The sequence below is a fragment of the Dinoponera quadriceps genome, unplaced genomic scaffold (assembly GCF_001313825.1).
Source record: "Dinoponera quadriceps isolate SergipeBrazil2010 unplaced genomic scaffold, ASM131382v1 scaffold3035, whole genome shotgun sequence".
Classification (NCBI taxonomy): Eukaryota; Metazoa; Arthropoda; class Insecta; order Hymenoptera; family Formicidae; genus Dinoponera; species Dinoponera quadriceps.
This window is the reverse complement of record NW_014557093.1, coordinates 303,462-320,440: the sequence shown is the minus strand read 5'-3', so window position 1 is coordinate 320,440 and position 16,979 is coordinate 303,462. Positions and strand designations below refer to the sequence as shown.

At 51.2% G+C, this 16,979-nt stretch overlaps 1 protein-coding gene across 1 annotated transcript in view; it reads left to right on the top strand.

Annotated features, from left to right (window-relative positions):
• Positions 1-1,205: 1,205 nt before the first annotated feature.
• LOC106748616 (fibroblast growth factor 18) overlaps positions 1,206-16,979 on the top strand; it is a 62,311-nt gene continuing 46,537 nt past the window's right edge. Inside the window, exon 1 of the mRNA XM_014627314.1 lies at positions 1,206-1,231. Within this exon, the coding sequence (XP_014482800.1) occupies positions 1,212-1,231 (20 nt within the window). The 5' untranslated portion in view covers positions 1,206-1,211. The remainder of the gene's footprint in view (positions 1,232-16,979) is intronic.

The window sequence follows — 16,979 nt, the reverse complement described above, 5'->3', positions numbered from 1 at the left end:
GGGAAGGAAACACGTCGGATGGAGGGGCAACCTCGTGTACGATACGAGTGGAGGGGTGGCACGGGAGGGGTGGGGGTATACTCTCTAGGCGAGCGGCGGCAGGGCAGCAGCCAGGTAAGAGACGAGCGAACACTAGTGGGGCTGACTTGCGCGCCTCGGAGCAGACGGGACTCTCACGGCCGGCACCACGTTCCGTTGTGTGTACTGTCGCGCGCGTGCACGGTCATATTGTCGCCTCGCCGTCGCGGCCACGTCTCTCGTGCTCCACTGTCTGTCGCGCGCGCATCTGTCGTGCCGCTCGCTCGTGTGTCGTGTGTCGCGCCTCCTCCGGTCGTTGCATCCCCGACCGTCTCGCCACCGGCTCCTTTCCCTCTCTCCCACGGTGCGGAGGAGGGTGCGATCTCCTCGGAGAGGGTTGGTCGAGCGTAGTCTCACAGTGGGAAAGAGAGAGAAAAGAGTCTGCGCCTCCCGTGTTTTCCCGCTCATCGCCACCCCCGCTGCCGCTGGCGAAGTGGCCGACTCCTCGTCGTTACGATGGAACACTGGCACCTTTCCAAGTCCGCTGCGAACCGGTGACGAATCGGTTGTTCACCACGCCGCTGACCACTGGCTCTCCCGAGGTCTCTCTCGAGGACACGATCGTCGCCGGGGGGTGGAGTCGCGCGCGCGGGGATTCAGGGTGGTTTCGCGCCAGGAAACCGAACGAGCGCGCATGGCCGGCGAGGATGTACATAGGATACACCGGTTCGTGTGTTGCTCCGGCGCGATGGGACGTGGAATTCGTCGTGGGTGCACGTACGCGTAGCTGTCACGCTCCGGAGTAGCTCGCCCCGATAGCGGCCGAGCAGCACGGCGAAAACAAAGTGCAACGCAGACGCAACACAGAGTGCAACGTGACGATGAGCGCTTAGATCCCGGGGATTCGACTACGCGGGTTTGCTCCTCGCGCGAGAAACCGGGAGAAGGGAGAATTCGCGAAAGTGTGCATGCGACGGTGTGTGGATGACCGAGTGGTGCCGTTCGGCCTCAGAGGGATATATATATATATATACATATACATATATATATAAACCAGTGTATTTGCTTGCACGAGGGGGACAGGGAGTGTTAAAGGACCAGCGGCGTCGTTGGATAGGAGCGAGGATTTTAAAAGCTGCTCCAGAGGCCAGCCCGACGCAATGCGTCGACGCTGCTGACGCAAACGCGCCTGGATGCGTCTCATTCTTATCACGTGAGTCTCTTAAGTAAGAAGCGAAAAGCGAGAAAATATATATCGAAGAGAGAGAGAGGGAAGGGGAGGAAGTCACGAGAACGCAGTAAAGAGCGTTCTTCCGGTAGCATCGGATAACCGCGAGGAGGAGGCCCGTACCTCGCCTATCTCGATCGAGTCGTGCGATCGAGTTAAGATGATTCCGAGGGAGTCGGGTGGAAGGACGATCTCAGCTTCCCCGCCACGTTACTCCGACACTTAGCGTCCTCCTCGCAGACCGAGGATCGTAGGCGCGCGTGTGCTTTTCCCTCTCAGGCACGAATTCGCTTCCCGTTTTACTCTTGCGCCTCTCCCCCCCGTCCCCGCGCGGGTGGAGGTCGTGGTGACCGTGCTGGTGCTTACGTGGCTGGCGTGCTGCTATTGTTGTCATCGTTGCTGCTGCGTGGTTGTTCTCAGTGGTGGTGGTATATGTGGCCGCGAGTAGTGCGACGGTGGTAGATGATATCCGGGCTGACAAAGGTTACTCGTACACGCATACTGGGATGACGCCCGCTTCGGATCACGCGGTCCCTTCACGATCTCGTCAGTCCACGTCGTCTAACGCGGAACCAAATGTAAGTTCCACGACGGTGCGCATCGCGTCGTGGCTCCCGCCGCTCCGAAGAGACCGCCTGGGCGCGCACCTATAGAAATTGATCGTTTCGCCGTCAAGCGTAGCCCTTTAACCGCGAGAAAACTTCTTTTCCGAGTAAGCGTTGTTATCAACGTCAGTGTTGTAATCATTCTACGTGCATGCTGTTAAATGCTGTTTGGTTGCTGAAAAGAATTCTAATTTTCTATCAGTGCGCGCTGACCGGTTACGGATGAACCGGCGAGATGTGACTCGCTGACCCTCGAGTCTGTGAGACGAAACCCGATTCTGTATGCTCGAATTTGTGTTTTCCGAATTAGCAAGTTTTTTTCTCTCTCTCTTTGGCCTTTGTCGTCTTCACAGGTGAGCAGATGAGAGTTCGTCGTTCATCGCTCGCCAAGATCCACGCGATCCGTGTTTGTTGCTCGATTCCGTTCAGCCACGAGGGTCTGCTTGAGATCGCTCCTCGATTGAAGAATCCGCGTGATAACAACGGTAATATGTACGGCTGAGGGAGAAACGCGACCGAGAACGACTTCGTACGGACGAGAAGAAGGCGCGGTTACGATTTTCAACGGTTTCTCGTTTGACATCGTTTCTCTCGGCGAATGAAGTAGGCTTCGGTCCGAAAAAGCGCGCGTCCCGATCTTCGGAGAGACCTAAATTTCCGATGGGGGGGCGAGACAGCGGGCAGTAAAGCGGCAAGTGGATTTTGTCACGGAGAAGCGTGACGATCTTGAAATGCAGTTATGATCAAACACGGCGAGTAAGAGAGAGAGAGAGAGAGAGAGAGAGAAGTTGTACCTCGCGGGTACGAAGATGCTTGTATAACGGTACGTCCGTTACGAGCGCAGTGTGCTACTGGGATAGTTTAAGGGAGAAGACCTCGCGGACGGAAAGAGAGAGAGAGAGAGAGACACACTTCTCTGCTTTCGGCCCTTTTTCTTCCCACATACCGGCCATTTTTCCGAGGGGGATTTGCATTGTAATCGTCTCGATATATCATCGGGTGAAATTGCATCTCCATTTTAGTACGTCGGGCATTTAAAAGAGGAAAGCTCGGCACCCATCTTGAGGTAGTCACTTTGAATTTATTTGCACTGCTGCTGGTGCATAACGGTCCCGGGCAGCGGTACTCAACCGAGCGTTCGTGCGCGCAACCCTTCGGACCAGTAACCCCTGCGGATGAGTGTGACCGGAGGGGCCTTGACACGATTTGCAGTCGGTTAACGAAACGCCACATCCTTTTAAGCCGCAACGGTTTCTCACGTTAGGCAGGGGAATTCCCGCGCGTGATTTCACGCGCCGTTTGCCGCTTTTGTGCGCGTCCAATTCGGTATTCTTCCCTCTCGGTCCCGAACTCTTCATTTCCCGCATTCTCTCGTCATTCTACTTTGCATCTATATAGACCTTTTCTTTTTACGGATTATACTGTGCCCATCTCTCAATGAATTCTATATTCGTCATCGGGCACTCTTACGTAACCGATATTCTGCGGAAAGAGATTTAGAAGGCACGACTTGAATACACGGGCTTGAAGAATCAAGCGCGCCGGCGAATCAAGCGTGACACGAATCAAGCACCTGTTCGAGTCTTTTCATCTTTCGAATCGCGTGGATTTTCGGGACGGGCACAAAGCAGCGAACTGCGGGCGCGCGAGCGAGCGATCGAAAAAAATATACCGATTGGACTTTCGAATTGTCAATAGAGACGTTCGGGCTTATCTGCCTGTCCGATATGCGTGCGCAAATAGTTCTCAATCCCGCCAGCGGCACACCGACGAATCGCTGCTCTTCGCCGTGTATTCCAGATCGAAATCTGCTGTCGTCGGTCTAGGAAGACAACAAGCCCGCGTGAAACAGAGCTCGTCCGCCGCTTCGATTGCGTAAACTGTCATAGATTTCCGCCTCTTTATCCGCCTCTTCGGCGATTATCGGGCGGCGAGCTCTGTCAGTCGCAAAATCAAACGATACGCCCGCGATAACGCGACATATTTCAGATAAAGGAAACGCGCAATTAAAATGCTTTTCGGATGAGCCCCGCGCGCCCGATTAAGCGACAAACGGCTCCAACAGACTCCGCTATTCTAGCCTTTCTCTCGCCTCTTGTTCTCTCGCTTCTCTTTCTCTCTTTCCCTTCACCTCCTCTGTCGCCGAGTACCTGACACTCAATCAATCCTTTCGAACAGATTAAGGCTTTTCCCTATCAATAACAAATTGATGACTTCAAATCGCCGCGCCGTCGCTCGTGAGCGCACAACTCTTTGTTCAGCTGAATCGATACGATACTCTCTCAAGTCGAATCGAATACGATGTAAATTAAATCAATTAAACATGATTAAGAAGATCTCAGGCAAAATCATCGGCAATGCCTTAAGATTATGACGAAGACAATAAAAAAAAGGAATAATAAATAATACCTTTTTCCATCGACTCTGCAGTTAGATTTCTCCGATGAAAACAATTGCTGTTATCAACTGGCTTTTGCAGCGATATTTTACCGATTTGCAGTGCTATATTTATAACTATTAGTGACCGCTTCTAAGTGATAATACACCGATTGCACTTCAGAGAGTGGGTCTCTCTCGCGGACAGGCGTTATCATTTCGATTTATTCCGCCGCGCTGCCCCTGTAATCACCGGCTCGCATTTTCGACATATCGTTCGCGGGGGAAAGGAGCGCGTGCGGGGCGGCGTGCACGTGGGTCGTTCATTCCGCGCTGTATGGAAGTTGGTCTGAATTGCAGGGAATTATCCCCCGCCGAGACATGAGTGACAGCGTTCATTGCGCCGTCGCGAGCCGCCTGGGACCTTTCACGACTCGTTGGCTTTTATCGCGTTTCCCGGTAATAGGTGGGCGACTCTCCGAGGGCACCTTGCACGAGCGAACGCGGTGAATTTGGAGAACAGACCGATGACACGGTCCTATTATTTCCCCCCATCGATTTTCCCCCCGAGGCTCGTGTGGAAAAACGGGAATCGACTGCCCGTGTATACAACTGATATCTAATTGCCAGACCTAGTTTTTAATCGTAGGAGATAGAAAGTAGGTACGGAGACAAAAAATTAATTAAAATTCAGTTACGTATGAGTAGGTAATTTTTGCCTGGCGGGAGCTAGTTTTCAACTGTGGAAGCGAATTTTTCTCTTCCGTGCGAATGTTTGATTTCGCCCGCCTGCAGCTACGACCCCGATATCGCGTTTAATTGAACGCACGTGTCAATGATGCAGCGTTAAAATTAGATATTTCATGCCTCTCGCGCGTGGCGGTGGTGTTTTGTCGCCACTCGAAAATTAGCATTTATACGTCTCGTGAGAAATCCTAGGCTTTCCTCCGAGCGAGCGGCGGTCGATCGGCGCCCATCGCGCGCGGAGCATGACGCCCGGTAACGATGCTCAACCTACGCCACCGCGCGCAAACATTGTAAATCCCCGACGAAGCGTGTGCTAACATGAATAATAAGCGAACACAAGAAAGATTTTAGCGGCCACGGGACACCGCGGTGGCTGTACACAATGCACTTCGGTTCACGCTTAGGTCTCGTTGAAGGAACGCCTGACATCTCAGATCCGGTTGCACCGTTTTCCCGCCGCCGAGCGATTCCCAATGCGTGTTTCACTCGCGAGCCGTGAATCTATGCGATGTATACCAAAGGAAAAAGTTTCTTTGAATTTGGCACATGTGTTCGTTTGACTTTGGGTTTGTTTAACGCGAACAACCGTTTAATATCAAACATTATTTTGTTTGAATGAAAATGTCACTAAAGTAAACTATATCGTTTGATAGAACAAACAGCGGTATTTGGACGAAATAATATTTGGTTTTCAGTAAGCAAGATTTATTCCATTATATGTTTTTCTCGAATATTTTTCTAATATAATGTTATTTCTTTCAAATAATTCATTACCTGTGACAACCATTGTAACGTTTGCATGAAAATGCCAAACAATATGATATTTGAAGTAAATATATTTATTGTTTGAGAAAACCGAACAATTCTGTTCGTTCAGTCAAACATCCTTTTGTTTGTTCCACTCCAAAAAATCATAAAATTGGTTTTTATTAAAGAAATTTTGTTAAATTCAAGAGAATTTTTTTCTCTGCGTATAGTAGGCGCGCAAATGTATATTTTCTTTCTCGTGGAAATATTAACATCGTGATATGTGGGGAAAATGTTACAAGCGGGAAAACATTCGAAAAATACATTCAAGGAGGAAACTTCGCGATTTACCGAAAGCTACATTTAACGTCATTATTTTAATGCGGCGTGAAGAGCAACTGGTGGAAGCTGCGAGATACCCTCGCGCGCGCTCGATATTGCCGCTGTAATTCTAATATATACCGAACAGAGTATCGATATACATGTGAACGCGCGGAGGCAATTCAATCAGGGAAAACAAGGTCGCGGTAATGATATTATCCGCCTTGTGTCACAGTTTCATATCGAATAGCAGCGGGATTTCACGGAACAAATAGGAATGCCCCCGCGAACATAAAGCCCTCGAGCTTTTTATCCGATTTTTCGTTCGTCTGCTATTGAAGCAGGATGAGCCGGGACGAGTAGCTCCCTAAAGCCAGTTCTTTCTAAAATCCAATTCTGACGCGCCCTCGACCGTCACAGATTTGAAAAAAAAGGGACAAATCATTTAGCACGACTCTCGAGAGAATACAAATCAAGGGAGAAGATGAAGGCACTAAACAGTTTCAGTCCTAAACATTTGAAATCTTTCCTCAGCGATACAAAAAAGATTGAAGGATATTTATTTATAAATGTAAGACGCGCGATCTCGGATCTGCTTCGGTAACTTCTCCGAATCCAAAGCTATTTCTAGACGTTAAGCACGTTCCACCGGGTTATCGATACTTCCAAGACGAATTATTTCTTCAGAATTCACTGTGAATTCCCGTTCCTCGACCTTCGTTCTACCTGCCGCTGCACATTTTGCGAATAACGAATAGCTTCCTTTATGAACCTCAGACGCGTCAAGTGTGAAATTGCGTCGACTCCTTTGACTTTTAACAAAAGGTCCTTCACCATTATCACGCCCTCGTACCTGGACGAGGGACGATCACTCCGACGTTCCCGGCCGGGCTAACCGCCGTGGCGCGAGAGCGAACATGCTTTTCTCAGCAGCCTCTTATCGGTAATTTGGTCAATTACTAGGCAAGATAACGCGTTAAGTGAAGGCATTCGTTGACAAGCGGGAATGTCCCGCGTGGCAGGTGCGTCCACTACCTGCGGCTCGTCTATCTGCCTCGCAGCAATAAACGTAAGGATAGTTACACGATCGGGCTCCCGCCTAATAATGGCGGCATTGATGCCACCACCTCGCTTCGAAGAAGTGGCTTTCGTCCTTTCCCCGGCTGCGACGAAATTTATAAGCGTCTCATTGTATACCCTCAGTTGAAATCTCCTCGAGACCCTGCTAAGAAGGCTCGCTCCGTCGGAGGTCCGGAGATCCTCGAAATTTATCAACCGCGCCTGTCCTCCGGTGTGTCTCAATTTTTTCACCAAATCTGCAGTCGATTCGCCACGAGGTCCCTCGGCTTCCCTTCACGGTTTTAACACGAGGACGACTTGACCTCGCGCACCCTGACGCACTACTGACGACGTCGGGGGCCCGAACAGCGGCTTAACGTCGAGGTAGAAATCATCCGCAATCGCGAACCGGCCGACCGCACGACAAACACGGCATGAAAGTAATCTAACGCCGCGTGTACCGCGCGGTTGCGTACACACGCCCGGGTACTTACTCTCCCTGTACACACATAAGGTGCTCGCTCTCTCGCGCGCGCGCGCCTCGATGGAATCGAGCGCGCGGGAGAGCCCGTCGTGTACTACCTGCGATAACACGTGTTACGGCCTGCATCGAAATCGATATTTAAGAGAAATGGCATTCGCGCGCGCGCGGAGAGTCAACGGCGTGTGAAGCCGCTTGTCGTTGTACAATAGAGCGTCGGGAAAGCAGGCGGACGCATTTTTACCGCGATCCCCGCAGGTGTCGGCAGCTCCAGTGTTGAACATCGGCATCGCCGTGGGCGGAATGCGCTTTTCTAACAACGCCGATAAATAAGTTTAACACGTTCGCGCTCCCACGCGGCTCACCGGTAGGTCGTGCCGCGAGTATTGTCTTCGCACGTTGTCGAAGAATCCCGCGACTCCTCTCCTGCCCTTTCGTACAAACGGAAGAAACACCGTATCTCGACGATCGGACTCGGGAAGTAGAGTTTCGACGATTCGGGAGAGAAAATCAGATTGTTTATCGCAATTGTCTCGCAGAAATAGGAAAATTCGTTAATAATATTATTAACTTCGGTTTAGCTTCGGTTAAGTGCGCGCAATTATATCCCCGAACTTCTTAACTTCTCTCCGGAGGGAAGTAAATTCAGCAGATGTGAGAACCGAAAACACGGGGATGTTTTCAATCGTATTAAGAAGTCATTCACGGCTCTGTCGGCTGCAATATTTCCCATGCATTCCTACGACTTCGATCAGCGCGATTTTTCCACGCGAACTTGAGAGAAGGTTGCTCTCTGAGACCCGTAAGTCACATTTGACGCATTGAAGTGGTGCTACGTTCGAAATCTTACTTTAACTCAGCGGACAGGTTTAATTACGTCCAACGAACTACTCCCGGGGTACGTTCGTTCACGTTTGGTGCACCTGCCGTACGCGAGGATCACGCGGATACACACTATACCGTATTTCCGAGAACCGTGTGGACGGTATAGACGGATCGTACGTGGCGGTTAATTTGTTCTCGCTTCGTGCGTGACAGTCGGCGCCGGATCCCCGTCGTTGAGATTGAGTTTGAACCTCGAGGCGAACATCGAGAGCGACCCTCGCCGGCGCGCATGCAACGGCGACGGCGGAGGTGGAAGCGGCTACCAGTGGCTACCAGGTAGCGGCGGGTAAAGCAATGCGCTGGCTCAAGACATTTCTACATCCGGTGTGCGTTACGGGACATAAGCCGAACGGGTGTAAGGTGACAGCTAATCCCTCGGAATGGCGCGTTCGCCCCGAGCGGGAGCCGCGGAAAGACGGACGGAGCTCGTGAGAGCGGACAGTTCCTCCTCCGCTGTGTTCTCTCCGTGCGAACGACTTGGGCGGTCTGTTACCTGAAAGTAGATTTCACGCGCCCAAAGCTCCTCCGTTTCCGTGTACCTGTGCGCGACGCTCTCCTGCGACTTCGCCTTGCGAAAATGGTAGACGCCGCTTGATGAAAAACAGCGAGAAGGAGCGACCGTACGAATTATTCGCTTTCTTTTCCCCTCTCGTGAAAATCTAAAAATTTCTCTCTCTCTCTCTCTCTCTCTCTTTCTCTCTCCGCAAATCTGCAGTCTTATTTTCCCGGCGTCCACTTTCCGAGCAACTTGGTAAATCGATCGCGGTCGTTCACCGACGTGTTTATTCGGCGCTCGGTGGCAAAGTGTAAAGTCCACCATTATCGAAAGAGGAAGTAAATCGCCCGAATCGAAATCCATAAAGCAGTAGGAATGATCGATAGCCGCGGTCGAATCAACGCGACGGTCCGTGTAACATCGCAGCGGACAAAAGTCGATGTCCTTCGATCGCGACGCTTTCCACGAGGCTCCTCCAGTAATAATAATTGCGCGTCTCTCTTCGTACGACAATACGCCACGCGCGCGTGTATGCGTGTGTGTACACGATGCACGCGACTGCCGCGTTTCTACGTTTTCTATTCATTTTCTTCCTCTCCTTATTACCAGTTCGCGGCTCACGCAAGATTCGATCCAAGAGACGGCCATTGCCGTGTGACGGTCGTTAACCGAACGAACGGGCCGCATCGAGATCGGGTTATTGCACCTTTAATGTCGCCCGCCTGGGAAATATCCAAGATTCGGTCGCGAAAGAAGCGTACGGAGCGACGACACGCGCGCACACTTACCCGAGTAAACACGAGCATTCGTACAACCGGCGCACGAGAGGGACCCGCGCATGCATATTCCGTCGACGCCACCCTCGCGAAAATAATGGAGGCCGCTCGCTTGCTCTGCCTACGCGTGGCGGAGAATCCCGCTCATTGTTCTTCGATACGTGACAGAGAAACACGTAAAGTTCGTCGCGTAATCGATTATTCCACGTGGTACCGTCTGGCGGCTCGTGCGTTGCACTCCGCACGACGCGGGACGTCAGGCCCAAATGAATTCTGCCCCTCTTGGCGGAGGTCGCTTTGCCGTCACGGTATCGATTTTTTTTCTTTCTCTCTCTCTCTCTCTCTTTTCACTCTTCCTCGCCGATGCTTCACCTTCCGCGCACAGTAAGAAATTTTCCGTTAAATTTCATACAACTTCACGTTTAAACGGTTCGCATCAGTTTTTGTATTAATTTAGCACAAGGCGAATGGAGCGAAAAGTAACTCGTATATTATGTCGGAAATATGAACGCAAAATTAGATAATATTCATGATATCGTGTTAATCGTAAGTGAAGTATAAAATCGTGTTATTTTAGCGCTTAAATACGTTGATTATCGACTCAAGACAATTCCTATCAAGATCGAGATTTCGAGGCAGCCAATCAGTATCGCGGAAAAGTGGCGCAATTAAGCAAGCTTACACGACGCCTTTTCCAGAGTGGACTGCATCAACGCACACGCTAATTGTCGGAAGAACAATCTCAGTTTGTGTGATTAAATAAGCATCGGTCGCAAATTCTCCGAGATAACGTGGAACGACTGAATAATGTGGGACGACTGATGATTATTCCGCCGCCGGCGAAATCTACCGCGCGAAATTGTAAATTCCGCGTCTCCGCGGAAACGAGTTCAAAACGCCGCGAGTACGCGGCGAGAAAATGCGATGAGAATAACATTCAGTTCGCGTTTCCCGCCGACGATTCACGGCGGCCCTGCCACGGCTTGAGAAACCGCTTATCGCGCCGTCGTATCTAATAAGCTCGCGGAGAGTTTGTAACGTACACGGTAATTACGCGAAGTCGTCGCTTACACGATAATTTTAATGCCACGATAATACCAGAACGTCGAACAGTTCGGGAAGCGCGAGACGGGAGCCCCGCTGCACTCCTGGAATCTGGTCTCTCTCGATCGAAGAGGACGAGCGGCGTAATGAGGATCATTTCGTCGCACTAATAAATCAACTCTTCCGTTTCGCGCTGCGGCGCTCGACGATGCGCGGCCACATACGCGCGGAGNGGGGGGGGGGGGGGGGGGACTTTAATCGCCCGCACGTGAAGAATGAATAGGGATACTTACGGTATCTCGATACTACATCGATCCCATATTACGCGGAACGTCTAATTATGAAGTTATTTTACATTGATAATTAAAGGGCCCCGGCGAATTGGGTCTCCCCAGTGGGACAAGATAACGAAACATTCTTTCTCTCCCTCCCCCTACCCCTCTTTCTCTCTCTCTCTTTCTCTCTCTTTCTCTTGCGGTTAATTTTAGAGAGAGACTGGTCGTTTAGCCGAAATTTAATTTGATGCTTTATTACCGAGACATTCGACGTGTGCGATGAAATTGTTGCGGAAAGCGATAATTCTTAATTAATTCTGAATTAAAGCTCGTCGAGAAGGGGGATAGATTTCCGCGGCGATTTCGGCGGGTTTGTTATTACGAGCTAAGTATCGAGAAGCTCCCCCGATAAGCGATTAAATCCGAGCGGTTTTCAGGGAGTCCCTCTTCCGAGAAGGGTCGGTCGATTCACGAGGAGAGTTTTCAGAACCCGTAAGCCCTTTGTGCCGCGTCATCGATCAGCTTCGTAACTTGTCGTACGCGCAATCGCGCCGTGCGACACGTTCGTCGTCCCTTTTTGAACCTTTACGTCGCTCCGTCGCCGTCCACCAGCGCCGCGGCGTCGTCCTATCAAGCCAAGCTCATCTCGCTCATCGGCTAAAACCAACATAGTTAGTGACAAGACGGGATGAAAACGAGGTGGTTGGGCGTCGTCCGTCATGGACCAAGGCAAACTACGCCAGGCGGGGAGGGGGCGCATGCATGGCGATTTCCAGTTTGCGTATTACCGAACTGGCACGGTGTCCGCGAGCGAGCACCACGAGGACTCGGCTAAGGGGGTCGACGATCGTAATTGCCAGGCGCGGGGCTCCAATTAAAAAGTCAATCAGGCCGTTTCTTGGATGTGACGATCCGTTAGGCGGACGAGAGGGAGGGGGACAGAAAAAGAAAAATTCGTTCGGAGGCATAAGAATGAGAAACCGAGAGTCTCGCGTGGTACCTACTGGCGCTGTCAATTTCGACCATCCGAGTACCCGGACTCTTTTCCAGTAACTTTAGTTACCTTTTGGTCCGATCAGATATGATCGGGTATATATTTTTTTAATGCGACTAATTTTATACGTTATAAATTATGGATTTTTCTAACGATAACAGATGATAATAATTGAGATTAGCCGTGGTCGCGGTTATTGAGAGACTCGGATACCCGGGTAGTCGAAATTGATTCCTTAGTGCCAGAAGTGATAAAAAATTATAGTTAGTTTCAGTACGAGACCTACTTTTCAATCGCAAAACTAGCCATTTCTCTGATAAATTTTACTACAATGTCAATGATAATAAACCTTACATGCGTGTCGCTACTATTACAAAGTATGCTTGGCGCCGGAACTAATTATAATTTTCTATCAGTGTAAAAGAATGTTGTCTTGAGCGGTATCTCAAGACCACCCCGAATAATTAATATCCGAGGCAATCTGATATGTATCTTTGAAATATATCGTCGCGAGATCGCAATCGATCGAGTGCCTCGGTTACCTTTGTCACGGCAAATCCGCGCGACAGTCGCGGGGGCCGCGCGTGGTGGCTCTCGCAATAAGACAATGTTAGCGCCGTGAAGTCGCTCCGTCGTTTACACTGTTGATTTACGCGCCCACGTCTATAAATTCTCCCGTTTCGCCGACCATGGCGATTAGCCGGGCCCGGCCGATTCCGTGGCGAGTCTGAATTCTATTTCGGCTCGTCGTAATAATAACGAGCCGGAGTTGCTCGTAAAAGGGTTCGTTTCGTTTCTGGATAGGTCGCGCGCGCCCTCCTCGAAAGCGGCCGGGTATAACCCTCGGGACAGCTGTGTACCCTCCAAAACGGCGTAAATCTCCCCCCTCTCTCTCTCTCTCTCTCGCTTTCCCGGTCCCCTCTCGCGTCCCCGCCCTGCACTCGGTCGGTATCGTTAATGATCGTGTAAATCACAATGAACGAACGGCCAAGTAGCAGCACGAACGGGACGCGGGAAGCGACGGATTGTGCGGATGAATCGACCGCCACCATGAGCGCGGGCATAAGGGTAGACGACATGAGAGTCCGTCGGCCCCCATATCCTCGTTACTAGGTCTGACGTCACTGGGTCTCCGGAGCTACCTAATGAGCGTCTTGTGTAGGGGCTGCCCCGGCAGCGGCAATTAACTTTTCTACCGCGGCTACGTAATGACGCGTCACGGCCGATGACAGGTACGCTGAAGATGAAATAGAGAGGCCGAGCGAGTCGAGATTAGCGGTTAATTCGATGACGCTGAACGCCGTAAAAGCATCGTCGCCTCGGATCATCCCGCCCCGGAGCTACGCTCTCGAGCTGCGTCTCGTACCTCGCTCGGAGCAGCAACGTCTGCCTCGTAATTGAAAGGGCAAGTGGCTGTACGTCAGGTTGAAAGGTTTCTGGGTTACGAATTTCCAAGTGGAATCTCCACCGTGATTGCTGCCGCGGGTCTCCCAATCGTGGTTCGGGAACGATCTAGTTGGTTTCTACGCGGGATCGTTGGAAATCTCTCTCGCCAACCTTCCTTTTACCTGGGCCAAAGTGGCTGCACACACGCGTCCGAAACGATCCGATTTTACGCGCGTGCCACCGCGTGCACCTGACAGCCGGGGCTCTTTCGTCGAGCGACATTTCGCAGTTAGAGATCACTTCACCCCCCCCGCAACTCCCGTCGTCCGGCGTTAAAGTTCGCTCACGTATTATTCTTGTCTTCCGCTCGCTCCTCCGCTCGGCGGGATGGGGGACTACCGGGTTATAACAATCTTCCATTATTGAGAGCCCTGTTTACAAATCGAACTCGGCGAGTTGATCGTGCGCGCCCAACTTCCAGCCAGAACTCCCAGAGAGTGGCGGCCATCGACTTTAGAGTATTGCCACCCCCTCCCCGACGTCCGCCCCCGCGCCGTCGGTGCTAACCCCTTCGAACCAGGTCCAAGGGAGACTTCGAGTTTTCCCAAGTTTTCGGGCGCCGCTACCACCTCCTCCACCGCCGCCACCACCGGGCAAACTTTATTCCGCTGACTTGTCGTGAGAGCAGCGCGTCTTGTTTTGTCCGCGTTTCCACGAGCTCGCCCCTGTTCGGGGCGTCGAACCCGGTACCCTGTCACGTAACTTCTAGAGGGATGGTGCCGCGAGCTGAAGAAGCCGGTCTTCGGTGTTGCCGTCGCGGGCGGGTAGCAATGCGACGTCGGTCTCGCATTCGGGTCTTACGCTCGGACAATTTTATTCGCTCATGTAAATGTCGTCGGCGTCTCGCGTACCGCGCGTTCACCTCGCGCGAGCGCTCTGCGTTTCCGGATCGCGGCATTCGAAAGCGCGGAACTCACCGAGGACGGTTGTGTGTACGCAAAGCTCGATTTACGACGGGACGCTTCGGCGATGTCTTCGACCAATGCCACACGTTGTGCAAAAAAACAGGCTGAGCTAAACATCGGAATTCCATTCTTTCATTTCCGGCAAATTACTTGTTCTAGATATTTGTTCCTTACATAACCGCCGTCTAATCATTGTCAACTAAACGTTATTGATGAAGTTATATTCAAATCGGGTAATTGGGTACATCTTAATATTAACAATAGTTTATTTCAATCTGAATGAGTATCATCAGTTCGATGCGATGTAACATGAAAAAGACGGTATCGTCTTAAAGATCCAGGTGGAACCGTTGATTTGAATTGTTCCGATATATTTGGGCGGTCAATGGAGCGATTGTAGATCTTGAAGACGACTAAGAAATAAAACATACTCTCTCTCCTCTTCCGCAAGGACGATACACTTATTTTTCGGATTTTCCCATCACTTCGTTATTCGGAAGACGAATCACGACGGTAAAAATGACAGTCTTATCGCCGGAGGCGGGCTTGTCGCGATTTCCCTTCGAGTATTAAATTTGACGACTCAAGCCTTCTCCGGAGGCGCGCGATAAAGCCACAATCCGCCTAAGCGCATAAACGCCGCGCGATATTTCCAATATTTCCCTCACGAGACGCGCGCCAGCTATCATAGACGGATATAATAAGCATGCCGACTTAGATAGGGTTCGCGTCGCACGCTACCGCGTGCGTCGATCGTGGAAGCAGTAAAGCCGCCGGTGTAAGGGTGGAGGAGCGGGCAACACTCGGCGGCTCGGGCACGCGTTTGTATCGCGAATCGTCTCGGCTCGTAACACGATACGAGGGCGATAACGAGCCCAATGCGTTATCGTGCCTCAGCGACGGCGAAGGCGCGCGCATTGCATCGGTCAGTTGCATCAGGCTGCTGCTGTCGCGTCTGCAATCGCGTACACATCGCGAGGGTCTCGCCCGTAACCGTATCACGTGATTGAGAGGGAATGGCACGTCTACGTGTGGGCCGGTCGGGTCAACGATCGCGAGACTAAATATTTAGAGGATGATCGATGTCATCGCTTCTTCGCTCGTATCATCGCGTATCACGGCTGGTCTCGGCCGGGAGACCATCAGCCTTTTCATAGATTACTTCATTGAATTATTAACGCTAGGAGAGAGAGAGAGAGAGAGAGAGAGACTCGATTCACTCGAAGCGACACTCGGGCGTGTCGCGGCCCTTTTCGATAAAACGTGCGTAGAATCTTATCGCTCCATTGAATGCAGACTGCATCGAAGATAAAGGGGTGTGTGTGTATGTGTGTGATGTGATGTAACTCATTGTAGGTCGAAACGTGGTTTCACCTCTCCGACTTGAATCATCGATTTCTGAGATATTCGTATCGATGGACTGGACGCTAATTTAAATATACAGCGTGTAATGCGCGCGCACGAATACACGGTGTACGTGAAACTCCTCGGGGTTGGTTTGCAAATTTTACTGTACGAGCATCCCCTCGTTAAACACAGAGAGCACCGGGGGCGCCATTAAATATCAACGAGCGGTCGCGATGTTCCTCCGATTTTTATCGGTACACCGCTCTTCCTTCACGCGCGCGCGAGTCGTACGAGGCGAGCCCGCGTTCAGGTTTTACACATGTTATTGGGTTACTTCGGCAACGAGCGCTAAATATAGTTTATGTGGGGTGAAAGGTTATTCCACACGGCAAGATCCAACATGTAGTTATTATGGCTTTACATCCCTTAGGGCGGATAGAGAGATCGGAACGGAGACCAAACAGCGGCACTTCCACCGCAGATATCGACTTTCAGTGACGACGACCCCGGTGAAGACTTGTGAAAAATTCATGAATCCGCGGCTGTTCGATTGCCCGACTATTTCCACAATTTTCCGCCCGTTCTCGCGCGGACGTCCCGCTCTTAATGTCGCCGCCGAGCGTGACTAATTTCAAGGAGCGATCTCGCCGGTCGAGGGTGGGGGGGAGGAAGATCGCGAGAAAAAAACAAAAAAAAATCGAATGTACGACGCGAACTCGCCGGCGCGACCGGGCGTCGTCGCCGTGCCGTCTGCTCTATTTCGCGAGCCGCGTGATTACGAGACGAAATAGATGCGTCGGCAAACATTTGTTTTTTGCATAACCGACGCCTTAATGCGTTAGCGATAACACCGTCGGCAAATATTACGATTCGCTCGGAGAAACAGATAACGCAGCGCACTACCGGCGCGCACACACACGCGGTATATTCGCCGGCGATATTTCGCGGATGATGACATCATGGAGAATCACTTCCTCGTAACGCAAAGATATATCGTTAAATACGCAACGTAATTACCCTATTCGCGTTGTTCTTCCTTCGACGCACGAAGGTTGAAAGAGAGAGATAGATAAATAGAGAGAGAGAGAGGGAGAGAGAGAGACTCGCAGTTATTGTTGTGCGATTCTTGCGCGGCGGATGACACACATAACGACCGACGCGACATATGTCCGAGTCGAGTCCCTCCGCGTTGTATTTATTTCCGCGAGCCTCTTTGCGGAGCGGGGAGG